This window comes from Prionailurus bengalensis, chromosome C1, assembly GCF_016509475.1.
Source record: "Prionailurus bengalensis isolate Pbe53 chromosome C1, Fcat_Pben_1.1_paternal_pri, whole genome shotgun sequence".
Taxonomy (NCBI): Eukaryota; Metazoa; Chordata; class Mammalia; order Carnivora; family Felidae; genus Prionailurus; species Prionailurus bengalensis.
Genome location: NC_057345.1, coordinates 49,085,264 through 49,105,915, shown reverse-complemented (window position 1 = coordinate 49,105,915; position 20,652 = coordinate 49,085,264). Strand labels below are relative to the sequence as shown.

The window sequence follows — 20,652 nt, the reverse complement described above, 5'->3', positions numbered from 1 at the left end:
TTCATTATCTGCCCTTAGCACTATTGGGTTACAGATTCAGGAAAATGGGCTCACTTGAGTCAACTTACGTGTTGGTCAGTCTGTAGGTTCTGAGATGAGAATGGAGAATTTGACTAGGATGTATCATTGTAGAGAGTCCCTAAAGAGTTAGAGGTGGGAGGTATATTTGAAATATAATTCACCACCATTTGACTAATTGGGAAGCTGATATCCAGAGTGGGGAAAGGAAATTGCTTAGTGTACTCAGAGAATTAATGGTGGGCCCAAAGCAGAGATTAAGGCTCCCCAGTGACAAGTCCAGGGTTCTTGCTCTGAACACTGCACTTCCCAAGCTCACATTTATGGGTAGATACAAAGCATAGTCCAAGTGTAACCAGGGTGCTAGAGGAATATATCCTACAATAGAAAAAAGTAATAGCAATGGGTAAATCATGAGTGAGCATGTGTAGAAAACCAGGCTAAAACAAACCTCAGAGGGGTAATCTGGGAATTTAGTAATATAATAAGTGCAAATTACCTGGTCGCATGCTTAGCGTTTAGGAGGTATTCAAACAAATGTTAGTTCTCTCTCCTGCCCATTTCTAACCAACTAACCAACTATAATTAGTTATATATTGATGAGAAGTATTTAGCAATACAGTGTCAACTTAGTACAGCCACTGTGAATCTTCAATTCAATCAAATTTCTCTGGCCTGAGATTGATTTTATGTCAGAACCTTATATAGCGTCCCTCCCCCATGGTTATCCCCCAACTGCCCTGGAGTTGTATGCCCACCAGAGTCCGTAGGATGTCATCCAGACCAGCAATGGAAATGGACAACATTCTTTCAGTCCTTTCCCATGTTTAAAAAGAAAAAAAGGACTGGGTGGGGGGGTGTCTTGAGATTTTTCACTTAGCTTAATAAGACCTTGTCCTCAAATAATCCGAACATATCTGCTAGATATATCTAAATACAAGCAAATGCAAATGCTATATATAATAAATACATGAGATGTGAGAGAGCAGCTAGAGGCTAGGTTATGCTGTAGTAACAAACAGCCCCAAAATTTCAGTGGCTCAAAACAACAAAAGTTTACTTCTCACTTACACTTCCCTAATAGGTAAGGCACAGTTTTGCCATTATCTTAGCTCCCAAACCCACACAGATGAGGTAGCAACTCTGGAGCATTTTTGGACATGCTGGCAGAGGGGGATAAAAAGAGAGCTATGGAGGGGCTCGTGTGAGCAGTGTAATCCTCAACCAGAAGGAGCACATGTCACTTCTGCTCACAACTCATCGGCCAGAATTGTTCCCATAGCCCTACCCAACCACAAGGCAATCAGGAAGGGGGGATAGTAGGAATATTTGCTTTTCAAAAGCACTAATAATTATTATACTATATTTTTAAGGCTGTTTTAGAAACTTTTAATGATAAAAAAAATTCCAAACACCCTCTACCTCAACAGGCATTTCCCTTATGGGCATTTATTTCCCTTATATGTACGTTAAATGACAGCGTTCTTTTTCATATTGGATTTTCAGGTGAGCTACGGAAAACTCCTCTGGTTTTTAAAAGCTGCAGCTTCAGGTGACCCCCAGCAAAGCCAAAGAGTTGTGGGCAGCAACGGGAACAAGAGTCAGAGTTATCACGATCATGGCCAAGGGTACTTTCCTTCTTTTCTTGGGCATAGTGTTCCTAGATTTCTAGAGCTGGCAGTGACATCAGAGGCCATTCACCTGAAAAGCTCACCCAAGGTAGAATCACCATGCCCTTCACCATGCCCTTCACTGGGCTTATGCTGATCATTTCCTCTCTCTGGTACAAAGGCCAGCACAGAAAGTTATTTGCAACAATTGCATAGTTTCTTGAGATCAAGCATGTGTCTTTTTTTATGAGGTTGCCATGTGAAAAGGAAAACCCTCATTATGAAGTAAGGAATGACTGTATACTGGCACAGAGCTCCAGTCTCTAAGGTATGATTCCAGCAACATGCTTCATGAGTGAACTCCTGGTTTACGGGCACTAGCAAAGAAAGGTTTCAGGTACAAGAATCAATAATCCCCTCATATAATCTCAAAGGAAAGAGATGACACAAAGCAAAAACAGGATGTGAGGAATATCATTAGAGATGAGGCACAATAAAGCATGAGAGTCTCTGTGTTCTCCAAGAAAGTTGACAAAGTGCAGTAGTTAGGAACATAGCCTCCATTACCTAAAGCCTGGGCTCAATTCCTGTTTCTGCCATTTAATGGCTTTGTAACCTGAGTACAGTCAGCTACCCTCTCTGTGCTTCCATTCTCCAAGTGTGAAATAGGAACCATAAGAGATTTCCCTTCACTTCATAGATTTATAAGGGTAAGTCAATCAATCAAGGCAAAGTTCTCAAAAACAGTATCCGATACAAAGTAAATGCTATAGAAGAGTGTTTTTACTTTTTTTTTAACTATCCTACCAGAAGATACTCTTTCCATTACAAATAATGAGACACGGTGATTAAGAGCCATGATATTGGAATTTATCACTTCACTCTAGGGAACTAGAGTTTCCTGCAAAAAGGTCCCTGGGCCAAATGTTAGACTTGATTCCTTTCTACAGTGCGCCATTTTCATGCCCTTTTGGCATTCATTGAATACCAGATGTTTGCCAGGCACACCTTGCTGTGCACAGTGAATTCAGAGGTTGGCAAGGCCCATTCTTTCCCTCAAGGGCTCAAGTTGCAAAGAAAGTGACACTGCCATGTGGGTCTATGAGTCAAATATCTGGGAGCAACTATGCTATGGAGGGCCATAAAGCCCCCAGAATTTTTTTAAGTAGGTTTATATTTGTGAGAGAGAGAGAGAGAGAGAGTGGGAGAAGGGGAGAGAGAGAATGAGAGAGAGAGAGAAAGAGAGAGAGTCCCAAGCAGACTCTGCACTGTTAGTGAAGAGCCCAATGCAGGGCTCTAATTCATAAACCATGAGATCATAACCTGAGCAGAAATCAAGAGTCAGACACTTAACCCACTGAGCCATGCAGGCGCCTGTAGCCATAGAAATTTTTAATAATCAGCAACCACACTTCATAAAACACAGACCATGAGATTTGAGCCCAGAGAGGTGGTGAGCTATGCACTAAAACACATGGTTACCCATTGGCAGGTATGGGTACTATGGGTCCTGGACAGGAAGGCTTTCCTGAGCCCTGGACTAGGTTGTATCTCTTTGCGGTATGGCCCCACAGTCCTTTCCTTGCCTAACAGCCATGGTACTTGTAACTATGTACTTGACATTTGAGGTTAGTGATAATAGCGTGTACCCTAGCCAACTCGGTGTCGAGCGTAGCTCCTGGCACGTGGGAGATGCTCAACGAGTAATTTTTTTTAATGTAATTGGCACCCTAATTATCCACTTGCAGGGACATCTGGATATCTACTCTGTAAAAGAGGTGCACAGAGAGATCATTTTGAACTCATCAGAGAAGGTGCTGCTTTACACAAACCAGACAGCATGTTTGTGGAAGTGCAGAACTGATGGCCCGTAATGAATCCAGGCTCTTTGTTAATCAATGTGCTGCTCAGGAAAAGGCTCTCCCAGCGAGTTCTGTCAGGGAGAGCCTTTAATGGGGTAGCTCTGTGATGTTTAAAAAGCCTCCAGCATCACCTGTGGCAACAACAGTGGCAATGGCTCTCCCTACCTAACTTGGACCAGATGAAACACACTCTTGCAGCAGGTTTCCTAAGAAACCCCACCAGCTGAAACAAATGGGTTCCATACAACGCCTGCCCATTTAGCAATTGGTGTTCGGAGTCAGGGGCCAAAGCCTCATGAATTCCTACCCCCAGGAAATGGCATTGCAAGAAAAGGAACGAGGAAGGAAAATTTGTGATTCAAATCTGGGACAGATACATCTGATTGGCAAGGCCTGGGTCATGTGCTCTATCAGCAAAGAGAGACTAGTAAACCAAATAGCTAGCATTTTCCTCGGCTGGAGTGAGAGGCAGACTCCCGAGCTAGAGAACTCTCTGAACAAAGGAAGGAGGGTGAAGAAACTATGTGACCAAAACAAAGACAAACAGCCACCCCTTCCTGCACTAAGCTTTTGGAAAATATTAGCTATTAGGCCAAAGCCCGAGTAAGAGTCACAGAGCAAAAGAAGGTGCAATATGACCTTTAGTAAAAGTTAAATACATGCATATAAAAAGAATCGATTCCAAGTGCTGCACAAGATCCCCAGGAAATAGTAAGAAACAAAACAGTTGATCCACATCTGATGGAGCAGTCTAATAGGGAAGCCAGACACGAGGCAATGACCAAAGAAATAAAGATGTGAATGCAACACGAGGGAGATTTATTAAGGAAAAGAACAAGGAATTATAAAAGAGCTGATCGAGCACAGGGTACTGGAGCACCACTGAGAGACAATTGGGAGCACCACTTCCCAGATACTCATTCAGTGACGTCAGGTTGGTAGCTTGAAGTCAGCCATGGTGGGAGCACTTGCACCATAAAAATTAGTAATGCTAACAGATTAGGGCCTTATCTTGGAGAGCGGGCTGTTAAACTTTACTGGCATACCACTGAAAGAAGGCTGATTTACAGGAGTGGAGATTGAGGGATGTCACAGAATGTCCCTGTAGGAAGTGGCACTTGACGTTGAGACGGTGGAAATTAGGAAAAGCTCCACTGCTGAGAAGACAGTTCAGACGGATCCGGAAGGAACATCATGTGAATGCTAAATGAGTAAAAATCTCACTGGTTAAATCAAATAAGTAAATGTAACATTTTTATCACCCTGTGGTTTTTCACCTATTATTTAAAGTAACAATAGTCAGTGAGATAAACCATCTTAATAATTATAAACATTTGCAAAATCATTATTACCAAAACTTTTCTGGGTTTTCCAGATACAAATTGCAAAGTCAAGGATAACAGAGGAAGTTCACTCGATTCAAGATTTCCTTCTAAATAGGTTCCCTGGTGGGGCGCCTGGGTGGCTCAGTCGGTTAAGCGGCCGACTTCGGCTCAGGTCACGATCTCACGGTCTGTGAGTTTGAGCCCCGCGTCGGGCTCTGTGCTGACAGCCCGGAGCCTGTTTCAGATTCTGTGTCTCCCTCTCTCTGACCCTCCCCTGTTCATGCTCTGTCTCACCCTGTCTCAAAAATAAATAAAATGTTAAAAAAAAATTTTTTTTTAAATAAAATAAATAGGTTCCCTGGTTACAGGGATCTGGCAGGATCTGATTTGCTTTGCTTGTGGCAATGAGCGGTTTGGAAATTTGATTTCCCATCAATAATTATCTGGGCCTAAGAGAAGTAGGATCAGGCAGCTAAAGTAAACTACTGTGGTCACTTCCAATTTTTTCTCTCAACCTGGAAAAAAGAGTTAGAGATTAGGTTACAAAGTTTGGTTTATGTTCTAGTTGAATTGGTTGGTGCCTCATGGAGAAGAGACTCTAGTGGTCAGGAGAATGGAATCGATTGGAATGAATGTAGCAAATCTTCATGCTCAGATACCATGACCAGGTTACTGAGATTTAGAAGACCTTCCTGGGTGGGTTCTCTGGTTCCACAGTGTATGTCAGGGGTGAGAGATCCAGTATGAAAACATAGAACGGCTTTGGGTGGATCATCTTTTCATAGCATTTCCCCTGCCCCTCCAAACAGTACTGCTCGTCAAGATGCCAGCCCACAGTCAGAAGTGAGCAAGAGCCTGTCGGAGATCTTGATGGCACTAAGGACAACTAACGGGAAACTCAACATAGAGAACCTCAGTCGGAATTTTCAAAAAGAACACCGCTCATTTTCTGGCTCCCTGCCCCTACCCAAGGTAACCAAAACTAGAGTTCAGATGTGTTGATCTCCAAAGGCTACCTCAGGGCATTGGGTCTATAAGAAAGCACAGTTATGATCTGTGTTCTGCCTGTGGATCACATTATACACTTGTTTTCTGTGCCTCAGAGGAGAAAAAAAAGAAGACGACGACGACGAAAAGGAATTATGGAATGTGCAGAATCGGTCCAGGAATTACTTACACTGGGATACGTTTTATGATAATAATAGAAAATATGAGGGGAGCCTGGGTGGGTCAGTCAGTTAAGTGTCTGACTTCAGCTCAGGTCATGATCTCACAGTTCGTGAGTTCGAGCCCCATGTCAGGCTCTGTGCTGACAGCTCAGAGCCTGTGGCCTGCTTTGGATTCTGTGTGTGTCTCTCTCTCTGTCTCTCCCCCACTTGTGCTCTGTCTCTCTCAAAAATAAGTAAACGTTAAAAAAATTTTTTTAAATAATAGAAAATATGACAACACCCAAGTAACATTTCACGATGGAAAATAAATATTTTTCCAAGGCCAAATGTTCACTTCTCACACCCTGTACCAGTTTCCAGTGACATCAGCATGTGGTATCTCATGCTTTAGGAACACCAAAGTTTAGGAACTAGTGTGATTTATTGCTGATAGAGACTAGTCTGCTGTTTGGGAACATTAATTAACAGTACAGATGTGTCTTATGGAAGAAGATCCAGAACCATATTAACTCAAGTATTGTCTTCAGCCAAACAAACCCTAGGCATGAGGCTACCTCAGATACAGGGCAAATAATAATCATGAGTATTACTACAATTCCATTAACAACAATTTGTCACCACCAAGCTTTATTGAGTTCTTACTAAGTGCCAACCACTGCACTAAATGCTTTAGTTACACCATTTTAATTTAACATTTACAGATGACTACAAAATCCAGATAGATGTTATAATACCCATTTAATGAAAAATACTGAGTCTCAGAGAGGCCACCTGAATCATCCAAGGACTACAACTAGCAAGCTGTAGAGCCAGGGTTCAAAGTACAGAAGAGTAGAGGGATATTGAGGGCCAAAATCGAAACTCTATTAGGCAGAAGATATCTGGAAGTGTCCATTAAGTCTGTGATACAAGACTTAGAGTTCCAGGGGAATAAAGGGATTGGAAATTAGCCAGGGGCGGGGATGGGGGGGGGGGGAAGGAAAAAGAAAATGCTATAGAAAAGATTGGAAAATGCCTTTCATCTAGGCAAACAGGTTAGAAATGAGAAAGAATTTAAAAGAACATGTGATGTTTACTAAGGAAGCAAGGACACAATATAATGACAGTGGACACTTATCCCAGGACAGAAGCAGCTTTCTCTATGCTTTCATTTATACAGTCAACTAAGCATGCAAAGGCAAAGGTCATGGTAGGGTGTAAATGTGTGTGTACATATGTGAATATGACACATGCAAGCATGTGTCACTAGAAAGAGAGAGAGAGAGAGAGAGAGAGAGAGAGAGAGAAACACTACCAGAGATTCCACACAACATAGATAGCTTTCACTAGGTTCATAAGATCAGTAAGAAGCAGCAATTCTCTGTCAGATTGGAAATTACATAACACCATCAATGAAGCTTGAAGGTTCTCGGATAATACTTGGAGAATAAAACATAAATAACTTGGGAATCAAAATAAGTTTTATTAAACTCTTTGAGTCTTTAGATTTTTCCACTGGAAAAACTGGGTTTGAAATATCTATCTCCTGCATCTATTGGGAGGATTTAGCAAGATAAGTATGTGAAGGTACTTAGCACGCTAATACATGAGGCACTCAGTAAATACTAGTTTCCTTTCCTTCTAATTAAACAAAAAAATTCAGTGTTTGGTTAAATTATTACTCAAAACAGCCCAAGGAAGGGGAATCTTTCCCAGGGTCAAGTGATGGCCACATTGAGTACTGGCTCTTAGAGCTGGTCCTGAAAGCTTAAATTTGTGGTTCATATCCAAGGAAATGGGGCACATTTTCCTTGAAGCTGGTCTGCCTCTCTTCAGCCATCTGGCATCTCTTAAGACATCTGGAACTCACTCAAAGTATATTACAGTCTGGGAGGCATATAAAATAGAATTCTGTTTCCCCAGAACGTGAGACAAATTGAGGCCCAAGGGACATTGGATACAAAAAAACAGCAGCAGCTGTGCCCCAACATTCATGCTTTTAGACACAGGACTTCAGAGTAGACCAGGAAAGGATATGAGTTGGAAGGGCTTTTCTTTTTGGACCAGTAATTCTTAATCTCCTTGGAGCGTAGGGGAAAGAATCACAGGCTTCCTCAAATTTCTCATGAAATCAATGTACTCTGTGTCCCTGTGTTGAGGGGGGTGGGGGTTGCCATCCTCACAGCCAACACTTCAGAGGGTTCACAGATCATCTGTAGCCTCTCAAATAAATGTATTCTTGAAGGATAATCTACGGGTCTTGCCACTCGAATGAAATTTTGCCCTTCTCATAGAACAGTCTAAAAACATGTCAAACATCTACCATCCTCATTCTGTGGACTCCCTCATCCTGTTCCTCTAGCACGTCTTGATGCAATGATGGCTTCTGGCAGGATTGCTGAAGCAATGTAGGTCCACATGCTGGGTTCTGAGCACTATGCGAAGGCACTAAGGAGAGGAGACTATTATGATTTCAGTTCCTCAGTTCTCCAGGAACCCAGGAGAAAGGTGACATTTTAACTATGTCACAACTCTGTATGACAAATAGAGTGATGGCAGTAACTTGAAACACAAAGAAGGAACACCAAACTAGCCTGCCTCAAAAACCCTCCAGAAGAGATGGTACAAAAACTAAATCTTAGAGGACAAGTGAATTTGACAAAGAATTGGGAGGAGGGGCAAACTAAGGGATGGGAAAGGCATTCTATGTAAAAGAATAATGTGAAATGGAACTGAAAGGAGAGACAGTGTGGCTAATTCAGGGAACTGTAAGTCATTCAAATGGACAGGACACAGCAGGTATGCGGTGGCTGGGATTGGTGGGAGATGCTGCTCAAGGCAATGTTAGAAGAGAAAGTGGGAGCCAGTTTATGAAGGGGAGGCTTAACCTTTTCCTGAAGGCCCAAAAGGATCATGAAAAGATATTAAACAGTGAATGAATGATACGATCAAATTTGAAATTCGACCAAAAGCACCTTAATAGAATATGAAGAATTAAAGGCAAAGAGAGCCCTTTAGAAGGCTGTTCCAACAATTCAAGCAAGAAATTATGAGGTTTTAAACCAAGGCAGAACAGGAGAGATAGAGCTAGTAAAGTAGGTCTTGGTGACTAACTGGGTATGGGCCCTGAATTAGGAAGAATCAAAAATTACTCCCAACATTTTGGCTTTCACAACTTGGTGAGTGGTGGTACCTTTCACCGTGATAGAAAACAGAAAAGGGGTAGCTTTGGAGGAATGGAGGACAGGATGGGGAGTTCAGTTTTAAACACATTGATCTGGGGTGAGAAATTAAATAATGATTTAAGGGTCTTCAATATGGAGTTGAAACCATGGGAATAGTTAGCGTTACCCAAGGACATATAGAAAGTGAGAAGGAAGGTTGAGGAGGACTTTCATCGTTAAGGAGTAGTTAGAAGACAAGCCAGCAAAGGAGACTAAAAACAATCAAACGAGACATGGGAATGGTCAGGAAAACCAAAAAAGAGATTTATAGAAGAATGGCATGATCAGCCATGTTTCATGCTATGAAGATACCATGTATAATTAGGACTGAAAAGTACTCACACAATTTCAAACCATGGAAACTACCAGTGACTTAGCAAATACAGTTTAAGTACAGTGATGGGGTAAAATGCAAATGGAGCCCTAAGTGGGAAGAGAGGAAGTTGAGAGAGCATCTGTGTACCACTCTTTCAAGGAGCATTTTGGGGAAATAAATATTTATTTCACATGGAATTTTCTATATAATGTAGACATTTTATTTACATTTGATTAAAAAAAATTTCCTTACTAAACAGAAGAAACTACACATAATGAAATCCTTTCTTATTGAATAAGGGTCATCATTATATATATTCATGCTTTAAAGAATTTTAGTAATAATCCTGAGTAACACTAGGTTGGCAGGATTTTCTGCTAGATGTTGGTTTTTTTGTTGTTGTTATTTATTTATTTGCTCCTTTATAACTGTCAGTTCTTAGCAGCTATCAATCAATCTGCTTCTAGGAACCCTGATGTACTATTTCTAATCTGCTGTTCATTTTAGCCTAGAGCAAAACTCAATGTTGCCAGAAGTAAATCAACTGTAAATAACCTCTGATGTTTAAAAATACATCAATATGCTGTAATCGTGAGGATAATTCCATTCTTATTTACGGAGTAAAATGGCATAATGTCACTAATTTCTACCTCTCTAAAGGTACTTTTGCCAATCTCTGCCCATACACACTCTACTTTTTTCTGTCTTCATCTCATTCATTCGCTTCCTTGTTCGTCTATGTATTCATCTGTTCAAAATTATTAATACTTTATTTTTCAATATGGTGCTAGACAATGGTGATCAAAATATGAATGAAACACAACCACAGCCCTCAGTAAGCCAAGGTTTTGTAATAAAGTTCTAGTGAACAAATAATTACTGCCCAGTCTGGAAAAGGGTATAAAACTATAGTGGGTGAGTAATGTCAAAATACATGCCGTTTCTAAAAAGCACCATACTCTTTCTCATCCATTAATTACACGTTTTTCTTCTGCCTGGAATTTTTCCTGACCTCTTATTCTTCTTATAAACTCTTACTAAGTTGTTTCTATGTTTCAAATTGATCTTTTTTCCCTCCTTGAAACATCCCTGACATTACTCCTCTATACCTAGTAAGTAACGTGTGCAAGTTTTAAACTTAGATTTGTTGCTATTTCCTTCCATAAAGACAAACCAAGATTAGTTTTTTGTCACTATTTTAAAATCTAGGTTTTATTATTATTCAGCTATGGTCTGACCAACAGATCAGGAGATGACTGCCACTGAAGAGATAGTTTGTTACTCGCAGCTTCCAAGGGGAGGGAGCATGGCGCATTCCCACAGGCCACCTCAGAAGCAGCTGGGTTGGTCAGGAAGCAGAGGGGATAAGGGGAAAATGTGGTCAAGAGCCCTCATTGTGGAAGGGGCAAGGCAGGGTAAGCAGGTTTAGGATTAGCTAGTTGGATTTATTTCAGTGAGCTCAGGGACTCAGGGGCTATCACCTAGTACTTGGCCCTGGGGATGATAAGGGCATAGCAGCCCGAGTGTGAGAGCCCCAGGAAAGAGGTTGGTTTGCATTTGAAAGAAAAGCATACTTTCAAGCCAGTCCTTTACTAAATCTAGGAATTGGCTAGCTGGGCGGGGGGCACAATCACTCAAGATAAAAACATGCTTAATACAGTCACTATACTGAACTTCCTCTCAAAGTAGTAATAGTAGCTACTATTTAATCCAAACACTAAATTAGACATCTCTTTTTCTTTGTCCTTTCCTTCCTCCCTCCCTTCCTTCTTTCCCTCCTTCCCCTCTTTCTCCTTGTTCTCTCTCTCCCTTCTCTCCTCTCCTCTAATCCCTCTATCCTCTGTCCTCTCCTTTCTCTCTCTCCCCTCCCTTCCTTCTCATTCTCTCTCCTCCCTTCCTCCTTCTCTTCATTTAAACAAATATGAATCAAATGCCTAACTTGAAGCCAGACACTATTCTAATTGCTTATTTTCTCATGTAAACCTCACAGAAGTCTAGGAAGTAGAAAATACTAGTCTTACTTAGTAGATGAAACATTGGGCACAGAAAGGTCACACAGATCACAGAAAGCAGAGTTGGTGTCCAAAATGAGTCCTGTTTCATTCCAAAGTCCATGTTTAAACAGCAAGATAAACACACAACACATGTTATCATACCCCTAAAAGTCTGACATGTTTGAATCTCAGTGCCATCCACCCACGAACCTGAGAACTGAACTGATTTGTCAGCTAAATTAAGAAAATATTAAGTACTTGGGAAACAGCACTGACACCTTATTCAATCATCCAACAGGAATGTATTTGGCATCTGGTTTCTAGATTAAGTTCCATCATTTATTAACTGTGTAACATCAAGGAAGTGACTTAGTCTAAGTCTTGGTTTTGTCATATATTAAATGCAGATAGCAATATTGACCATGCTAATACATCAAGCTTGTTTTATAAATCAAAGGAGATACACAAAAAAATTTTTTGCAATTTACCTATATAATAATTGTATATAAATTCTAGACCTTAACCACCAATTCCATTGCTGACAAAAATTTAAGACCAACATTTCAAAGTCCAATGGCTTCTGAATAATGAGCAATACCTCGGCACCAACCAAATACAAATTTGCTATTTTTTAATTTTAATTTTTAAAAATTTAGTCCAGTATATTTAACATAGAGTGTTCTATTAGTCCCAGGTGAACAATACAGTGATTGAACAATTCCAAATATCACCCAGTGCTCATTCAGTGGGATATTATTGTCGTGAGTGATATCCTGATGAGATAATTCACTCCTGGGTACTAGTTCTTTGTCAAAATCATATGGGTTCTAATTATAGGAAGGAAATTCAAATCTTAATTTCATTATAACAAGACTCCAAATTCTTTCTTACTCTGCAGGTCAGGGCTATATGCGGAAAACATGGATTATATCTGACTTTGAGTTTTCTGGAAACATTGCTAAGCCACCAGAATTTGGGTTATCAAGGTGAAATAAAGTAAGTTGACTTTTTATTCACGTAGTCCTTTATTAGGATACTAAATACTGAAATCTGTCTTTAGAAGTTTTTTGTGTGAAGCTATCAATTTCATCACTTATAGATAGTTAAGGAATGTTTACTTATATTAAGGACAGAGTCTTCTTGGTCATAGAGAGACACAGCAGGAAACTTCAAGTTCCAACCATCATAGACCATCAAGAAAAGATTTACCATTCCACCTTAAACAACTCAAAACAAGACAGAATCTATGAAACAATAGTTTTCAGACATTTGACACCAGCCAGCACAGAACAGCAATTCCTGAAGAAAGGAAAATAAATAAGGTAAGCTATGCTTACTGAACAAGAAGAGGAAATCCAGAGCCCAGATTCTTCTTTAGTTAAAGAGATGGAGTTTGGAGTTCAAGAAGGCCAAGAAGGTTAGAAAGCACAGTACAGAGTAGTGGAGAAGAGACATCTGAACATTTCTCTTTCTAAAGAGTTGCTCTTGAGTCTTCATGTGAGTACTGGCTAATATATCCATTTGAGGAAACTACCCAAAGCCAGATGGGGGGTGGGGGTGGGGGGCAAAAGAAAGACACAAAAATTTTTAGATCTTGCACAAAGGTAGGGAATAGTTCGTATTTCCACCAGTCAGTTTAAAATAAACTGTTATCAATATAAGTTGTTATATGTAAACTTCATGGTAGCCACAAAGCAAAACCTATAGTAGATACACAAAAGACAATGAGAAAAGAATCTAAGTATATCATTAAAGAAAGTCATTAAACCACAAATGAAAAGAACAAGAGAAAAAGAAAGGAACAGAGGAACTACAAAATAACCAGAAGGCAATGAACAAAATGTCAATAAGTACATACCTATCCATAATTACTTTAAATGTAAATGGAATAAATTCTTGAATCAAAAGATACAGAGTAACTGAATAGATAAAAAAGAAACAAGACATATCTATATATTGCCTATAAGAGACTCAATTCAGATATAAAGACAATATACAAACTGAAAGTGAAGCGATGGAAAAGACATTCCATGAAAATGGGAACCAAAGAAAGCTGGGGTCACTGTAATCACATCAGACAAAATAGACTTTAAAACAAAGATAAGATGGAGATGCCAGGATTCATAACCATCAGAGCAGTAGTACAAATATTAAAAGAAGTCCTCAGGCAGAAGGAAAATTATCATTTTGGATCTACACAAAAATATTAAAAGCACTGGAAATAGTAAATGTGTGTATGAAAAAAATACATTTTTTATTAAAAAACTCTTTAAAAGATAATTTATTGTTTAAAGCAAAATAAGAACACTGCAGCATGGGATTCATAATATAAGTGCAACATTTGACAATAGCATACAAATCTGGGAGGAGGAAATGAAAATGTTCTTGATAAGGTTCTTATACTACAAACTAAGTAGTATAATTTTGTTTGAAAGAAGAATGTAATGAGTTAAAATGCTAATTAAAAAAATAAAATGAAACATAAGAACATTTAAATAATAAAAAAGACAAAAAAGATGAAAGGGAAACAAGAAACAAATAATATAAATGGAAAATAAATATTGAGATGTTAGATTTAAACCCAACCATATTAATAATTACGTTAAGTGTTAATAATCCAAACACACCAATTAAAAGGTGATTTTCAGACTCCATTAAAAAAGCAAGACTCAACTAAATGATGTCTACAAGGAGCCCATTTAAAATATAAACATATAAGACATACCAAAAGTAAAAGGATGGAAATGATATACCATGCTAACTCTAATGAAATGAAAGCTGGATCAGTTATATTAATGTAAGACAAAGTGCATTCCAAAGCAAGGGATGCCGAAAAGTCAATTCATTAAGAGGACATAATGAACCTAAATGTTCATGTCCTTAATAATATAGTTTTAAGTTACATGAAACAAAAAAATAAAACCAAAGGAGAAATAAACAAATTCACAACTACCATTGGAGAATATAACACCTCTCTGTCAGTAATTGACAGAACAAGCAGATAGAAAATCAGTAACAATATTAAAAATTTGGACTAAATTATCAAATAACTTGATATAAGTAGCAGTTACATAACACCAACAGAAGAAAACAGATTCTTTTTAAGCATACATGAAATATTTAAAAAACAAACCATATTCTGAGCCACAAAACAAATGTCAGTAAGTTTAAAATGATGAAATCATATAAAATATGTTCTCTGACCATAATAGAATTAAATTGGAAATTAAAAGCAAACACACAAAAATCCTGGAAATCTCCAAACATTATGAAACTAACAAGACACCTCTAAAAAACCTATGGTAAGAAGGAAAAGGGAAATTAGAACATATTTTGAACTGAATTAAAATGAAGCCGACATACCTGTAATTTTTAAGTGTTTCTCTTTTTCTCACATTTTATGTTGAATACATCAAAAATTAACTAGTAAATCAACTCTATGTTCAGAATATGCCCAGAATCTGGTTACTTCTCACCACTTCTATTGTTACTTAACTACACTTCGTTCAAGTTACCATTATCTTTCTCCTGGATTACTATAATAGCCTCCTAACTGAACGAGGCGTCTCCCTTCTCCCTAGTTTATCCTCAGTACAACAGCTACAGTGATCTATTAAAACCTAACATAATTTATATCATTGCTCTGCTCATGAAACTGCAAGAGAATCTTATTTCACTCAGAGGAAAGAAAAAGAAAAAAACATCAAAGTCCTTATAAAGGGTTCTACATGATCTGCTCCCTCATTGCTTCTCTGATTCCATCTACAACTTCCTTTGCTCATTCTGTTCCAGTTACACTGTGCTCTTTTTCTCACACACACCATGCACCCATCCACCTCAGCAACTATCCTCTGACTGTATCCTCTACTTAAAATGTTCTTTCTCAGATATCTCCATGCTAACCCTTTCACCTTTATTTTTTTGCTCAGATGTCACCTTGTCTGTGAGGCCTACACTAACCACCCTCGTTAAAGTTGTGGTCTCTCACTCCTCTTCCTGCTTTTCTTCTGCTTTCTTCTCCATACTTATCAACTTCTAATGTATTCGGTGATTTGCTGATGTATGTTTATTGTTGTTACCAGTTGATCTCTGATAGACTATAAGCTGTAGTTCCAGGGGGCAGGCAGAATCTTTGTTTTTACCCATTGATGTATGCTAAGTGTTTAGAGTGCTGCCTGGCATATATTAGAATTCAAGAAGCATTATGAAATTGAACTGAATTAAGGAAGGGATGGAATCTCAAAATAGTCTCAGGAATGCATGCAGATACACAAATTGTGACTAAGTCCCTCTCATGGTCAAACTGAAGAAGGCCATTCCTAACCACCCCATCAAAACCAGTTTCCTTGTTCTATACTTTCTCTTAGCACTCAGCTATTATTTTTCCTAAAACTTATCATTATTTATAATTATGTATTTATTTATATGATTTGTTACTTCAGTGTCTAGGTCGTAATCTCCATGCTGGCAAGAAACAGGACTGTTTCCCTCACATTATATTCCCAACATCTTCTAGGCCAGTACTTGGCACATGGAAAGCACGCAGTAAATATTTTATTACTTTATTCATTCATTTATTTAACAAACATTTATAGAGTTCCTACTGTTTACCAAGCACTACTCTAATCATTGGGAATATAGACATGAATTAAACAGTCTCCCCACTCTTGAAGCTTATATTCTTTTTTTTTTATTGAGAGAGAGTCGGGTGGTGGGGAGGATGTGAGCGGGGAGGGACAGAGAAAGAGGGAGGGAGAGAGAGAATCCCAAGCAGACTCCACCCTGCCAGCACAGAGCCCCACACTGGGCTCAAACTCACAAACATGAGATCATGACCTGAGCCAAGATCAAGAGTCAGATGCTTAACTGACTGAGCCACCCAGGTGCCCTGAAGCTTATATTCTAACGGGGAAGAGAAACAATAAGTAAGCTGGAATGTGTGATACATCACATGATGATAAGAGCAATACAGAGAAACAAAGAAGTGTAAAGGTTAATGGGAACATCAATTGATAAATAAACGATGGGAGGAGGTTGAGCCTAGCCAATGAATTTCCACTAGACCATCTTTGAACATGGGAGTTTCCCTTCTGTAAAATCTTGGGGGTAGTTGAGTAAGGGGCCGGGGGGGGGGGGGGGAGGAGGCGGTTAAGCAGCAAAAGCATTAAAGTGGGCTAAGAGCCGAATAGAAAACCAATAAGCTAAAATTGGGAGTCCTAAAAAGGCATCAGTATAAATGGAGAAAATGCAAGTATCAGAGCTCACATTATACCTGGTACATAGTGTACCTGATTAAAACATGAGGTCCAGAACAAAGATTACAGGAAACAGAGATATGAGAGTAAGAGTGAATGGGAAGCAAATGAGGTTAGGCTATATATCAATATTCTCAATTTCCCACGCTTATATGCATATCAGAGAAACGCACCAGTTTCTTTATTCACCTTTGACCTTTGAATGTTCAAGGACATCAAACCATGAGAACCAGTGAAGAATTGCATTTATAAGTGATAAACCTGTTTCATCCTTAAACAGTCATTGGCTAAAGCTTCTTCTGTTGAATTAAATCCATTCCGTTAAGGGCTTTGTATGCAAACCTATATCCTTAAGAGATTAAAGATGCAATTTAGACACACATTTTAAGAGCTGAATGCACGAATCATTATTTTAGTGCATATTGTCCATTAATCTGCTGTTCAATTGGGAACCCATTTGGAATGTGGCTGCTTGCTAATTAGCGGGATTCTAGTGCTGAGCTGCTTCCTGATTAAATGTCCTTTAGAATCAATAAAACATCAGGAGGGATTATGGTGATGTGGGATTAGCCCCATCTAACCAAATAAAATGAGTTGTGTTCCCTTCTTAAACTGTCACGTTGCAAGAGCTGATGAGAGGAGCAATTTCACCAACGATGTTACAAAGTTGTTGTTTTTTGCGTTGTTTTTTTTTTAACACTGAGATTTTGTTTTTTGCCATTTGCCTACCAATTAGCAGAGACATTAGTGAATGTCTGCTAGGGTAAGGCGATTTTGAGAAAGACTTGATTACGATTTCAAATCTCTACTCTGAATCACCCTTATATAAAATGAGTTCAGGTTGTGTTGGATGGAAATTATTATCCTTGTTCTTGGCCAGGAACACGTAAGTCAGAATTAGCATTTAATGTTTCTGTGTGACTTTGCAATAAATGGTAATTAAGGAGGGCAGAGAGAGAACAGGAGGCAAACTAATACCCTAAAATTGTATTGGCAAAATTAAATGCTTTAAACCCAGTTTAAAACACAGGCACACAAGCCAAATTGTCTTGGGGGAGGGGATAAATAATGTAGCTGCTCTGGAAGCCGCAATTGACACAGCCACGAGTAGGACTTCTCGTCCACATCTGGCCCATTATGAAGAGTGCAATTAGGTTGAAAAGGACCGGTTTGATAATCCCAGGGATGACCAAAGGATTTTAGGAGATAAAGCAAACATGAGGTGTTTGATTCAGCAATTACTTGTAAATGGGAATCGAAAAATTGGTAGACAGTGAGCAATTAGAGACATTTTATGGGTCTGCCCATTGGCTGGGTCTTGGAAACCAGACCTGTCTTTTAAGAGTTCATTAATTCCAGTCTTCTCTTGCAGAAGTCCGTATCCATATGGGGTGAAAATAATAATAATAATTATTATTATTAATTATATTAATAATTATAATTATATTATTACTTTCAATAATATATTTCCTATTATTATTATTATTATTATTAAGAGCCAACATTTATATACAGCTTACTATATTCCAGGCAATGTTCTAAGTGCTTTACAAATATTAACTCTTTTCATCCTTGTGAATGCTCCATGAGGTAGGTACTATTATTTTTCAAAAGAAGAAACTAAGGTAAAGAGAGGCTAAAACCAACAGGTTACTGGTAAATGCATTCATCACTGAGGCTGAGTCAAAAGCAGGCTCTCTAGATTCAGAGACTTCATTCTTAATACACTATGCTGACAGGTCTAGGAAACTCAGAAGCTTATAGGATAGTGGCAAAGCACAGGGGATTTACAAAAACTGGTTGAGTTCCATGGCTAGGTCCACCCTTGGGCTTGGTGCTGAGCATAGACTGGATTTGAGGAGCTCCGTCTTGTCCTCTCTCCTAAGACCCAGGAGAGGTGTGAGATACAGATTCAAAAGCTCTTAAGTTCCAGAGGAAGGCATGATCCAAAAGAGCCCAGGGCTTGGAGGTAACCTCTCCTCCCTGGTGTGGCACCTCCTCTACCTCTCAGTCCCTGCCCTTGGGGAAAGGCAGTATGAGCTCTGGAATCACGTGGACTGCCTAGATAGAAATCCTTGCTCGGAAATGCACTTGGGCAAATCACTAATTTCTCTTCACCTTAATTTCCTCATCTGTCAAATGTAAAAAGAATCCTTTTGTATGGATTCAAGAATTTATTGCCTACGGATCAGAGAAGGGCTGTGCTTCTCACAGTTAACTGGAAGGCAAGAAGAATACAACATAGCTTCTATCATCAAGAAGGTGACAACAAAGGAAGATGGTGGGAGTAGAATGAGCGTCCCGGTCACTGGGTTAAATAACATAACCAAAATAACCTCCTGACTTGAGAGTGTAAGGGATCGATGCATGTGGCACTTCATGTGACACAAGCTTTGGGCCAGATGCTTTACATGGCTTATCTCATTTCATACTCCCAAAAGCCCCGTGAGTTATGTTTTTATATGCACTTCACAGATGAGTAAACTGAGGTTCAGAGACCTTAAGTAAATTGTCCCAAAAGTTGGGCTTCTTTGAATCTTTGTTTCTATTATAGGCTGAATTGCATCTCCCCAAATTCATATGTTGAAGTCCTAACCTCCAGTACCTTATACTATGACTGTGTTTGGAGACAAAGCCTTTAAAGAGGCAATTGTGTTAAATAAAATGAGGCCATTAGGGTGGGCCCTAATCCGATCTGACTGGTATCCTTACAAGAAGAGGAAATTTGGAAACAGAGACACCGAGGATGGGCTAACACAGAGAAAAGACCATGTGAGGACACAGAGAGAAAGCAGCCACCTCCAAGCTAATGACAGGAATCTCAGCAGAAGTCAAACCTGCTGACACCTTGATCTTGGACGTCTTGCCTCCCAAACTGTAGAAAATAAATTTCTGTGGCTTAATTTCCCTAGTCTACAGTATTTTGTTATGACAGCCTACCTACCTCCCCCTTCTAGCATATATTGTACCCTTTCAGCTGGAGGAGAAGAGTACAGGATCCCTCAGGGCATGGCTGTAATGATCAAATGCTTCAGATCATGGGACTTAACCTGTGATTCTAGCAGTCTGAGCAGAGCTGGCCCTTCAGCACTATTCTATACTACATCTCAGCTGAGCCTGGTGGGGGACATGTAGTAACTAACAAGAAAAAAGAAGGAGGGGAGTGTCTCAGAGGGAAAAGCAGAACATGCCAAGACAACGAAGCAAGCAAAAGCATAGCAAGTCTGGAGAACTCGGTTTTTGGCTGGAGCATACACTTCGCAAGGTGGAGAAAGTTAATGGGTTTGGGAAGTCAGCACCAGCACACTTTTGGTTTAAGCCTGTATGGAGCTCACAAAGAAACATGTCACCTGTAGTTAAGTTCATGAAGATTACAAGGGTATTCCTACGAAATAGCCCACATTTTGCATGTTTGGTGTGTTTAGGATTTTGTTTACATTTTTTTGATATATAATACTTATTATATAAAATGTCATCCACTTAACAATCCATGATTAAAATTCCAACTGAATAAAAAAAGGAGCCAAACACACACACACACACACACACACACACACACACTAATAAGCACTTTAGTGTCAAAATCTAGAAGTAATCTCACCAACTACAAGTAAATGGAATCTGGGAAAATCAGCGAGTTGGCGCCCATGCTTTGCCTTGTCTACTTGTGAGAAGTACAACAGACAGGAGATCCCTTGTCCCTTCACCAGACTTCCCCTTGATTTGGAGGCCCCAAGTCTTCACCAACTACAAAATGACACAGGCACTGCTTTCTGTAGCTGCTAGAGTACTACTGCCCTTTTTTCCCCACCCAAGGATACACACATGCACACTTCCTCACAGACTGCTTTCCTGTACCTATGCAGAAGGCACAACTCCCAGGAATGACAGAGCAGAAAG

General features: G+C 39.4%; 1 protein-coding gene across 1 annotated transcript in view; it reads left to right on the top strand.

Moving 5' to 3' along the window:
• Window positions 1-20,652, top strand: part of CC1H1orf87 (chromosome C1 C1orf87 homolog) — an 80,589-nt gene that overhangs the window by 34,038 nt on the left and 25,899 nt on the right. Inside the window, exons 6-8 of the mRNA XM_043573406.1 lie at window positions 1,525-1,646; window positions 5,625-5,787; window positions 12,396-12,493. Coding sequence (XP_043429341.1) covers window positions 1,525-1,646; window positions 5,625-5,787; window positions 12,396-12,493 — 383 coding nt within the window. The remainder of the gene's footprint in view (window positions 1-1,524; window positions 1,647-5,624; window positions 5,788-12,395; window positions 12,494-20,652) is intronic.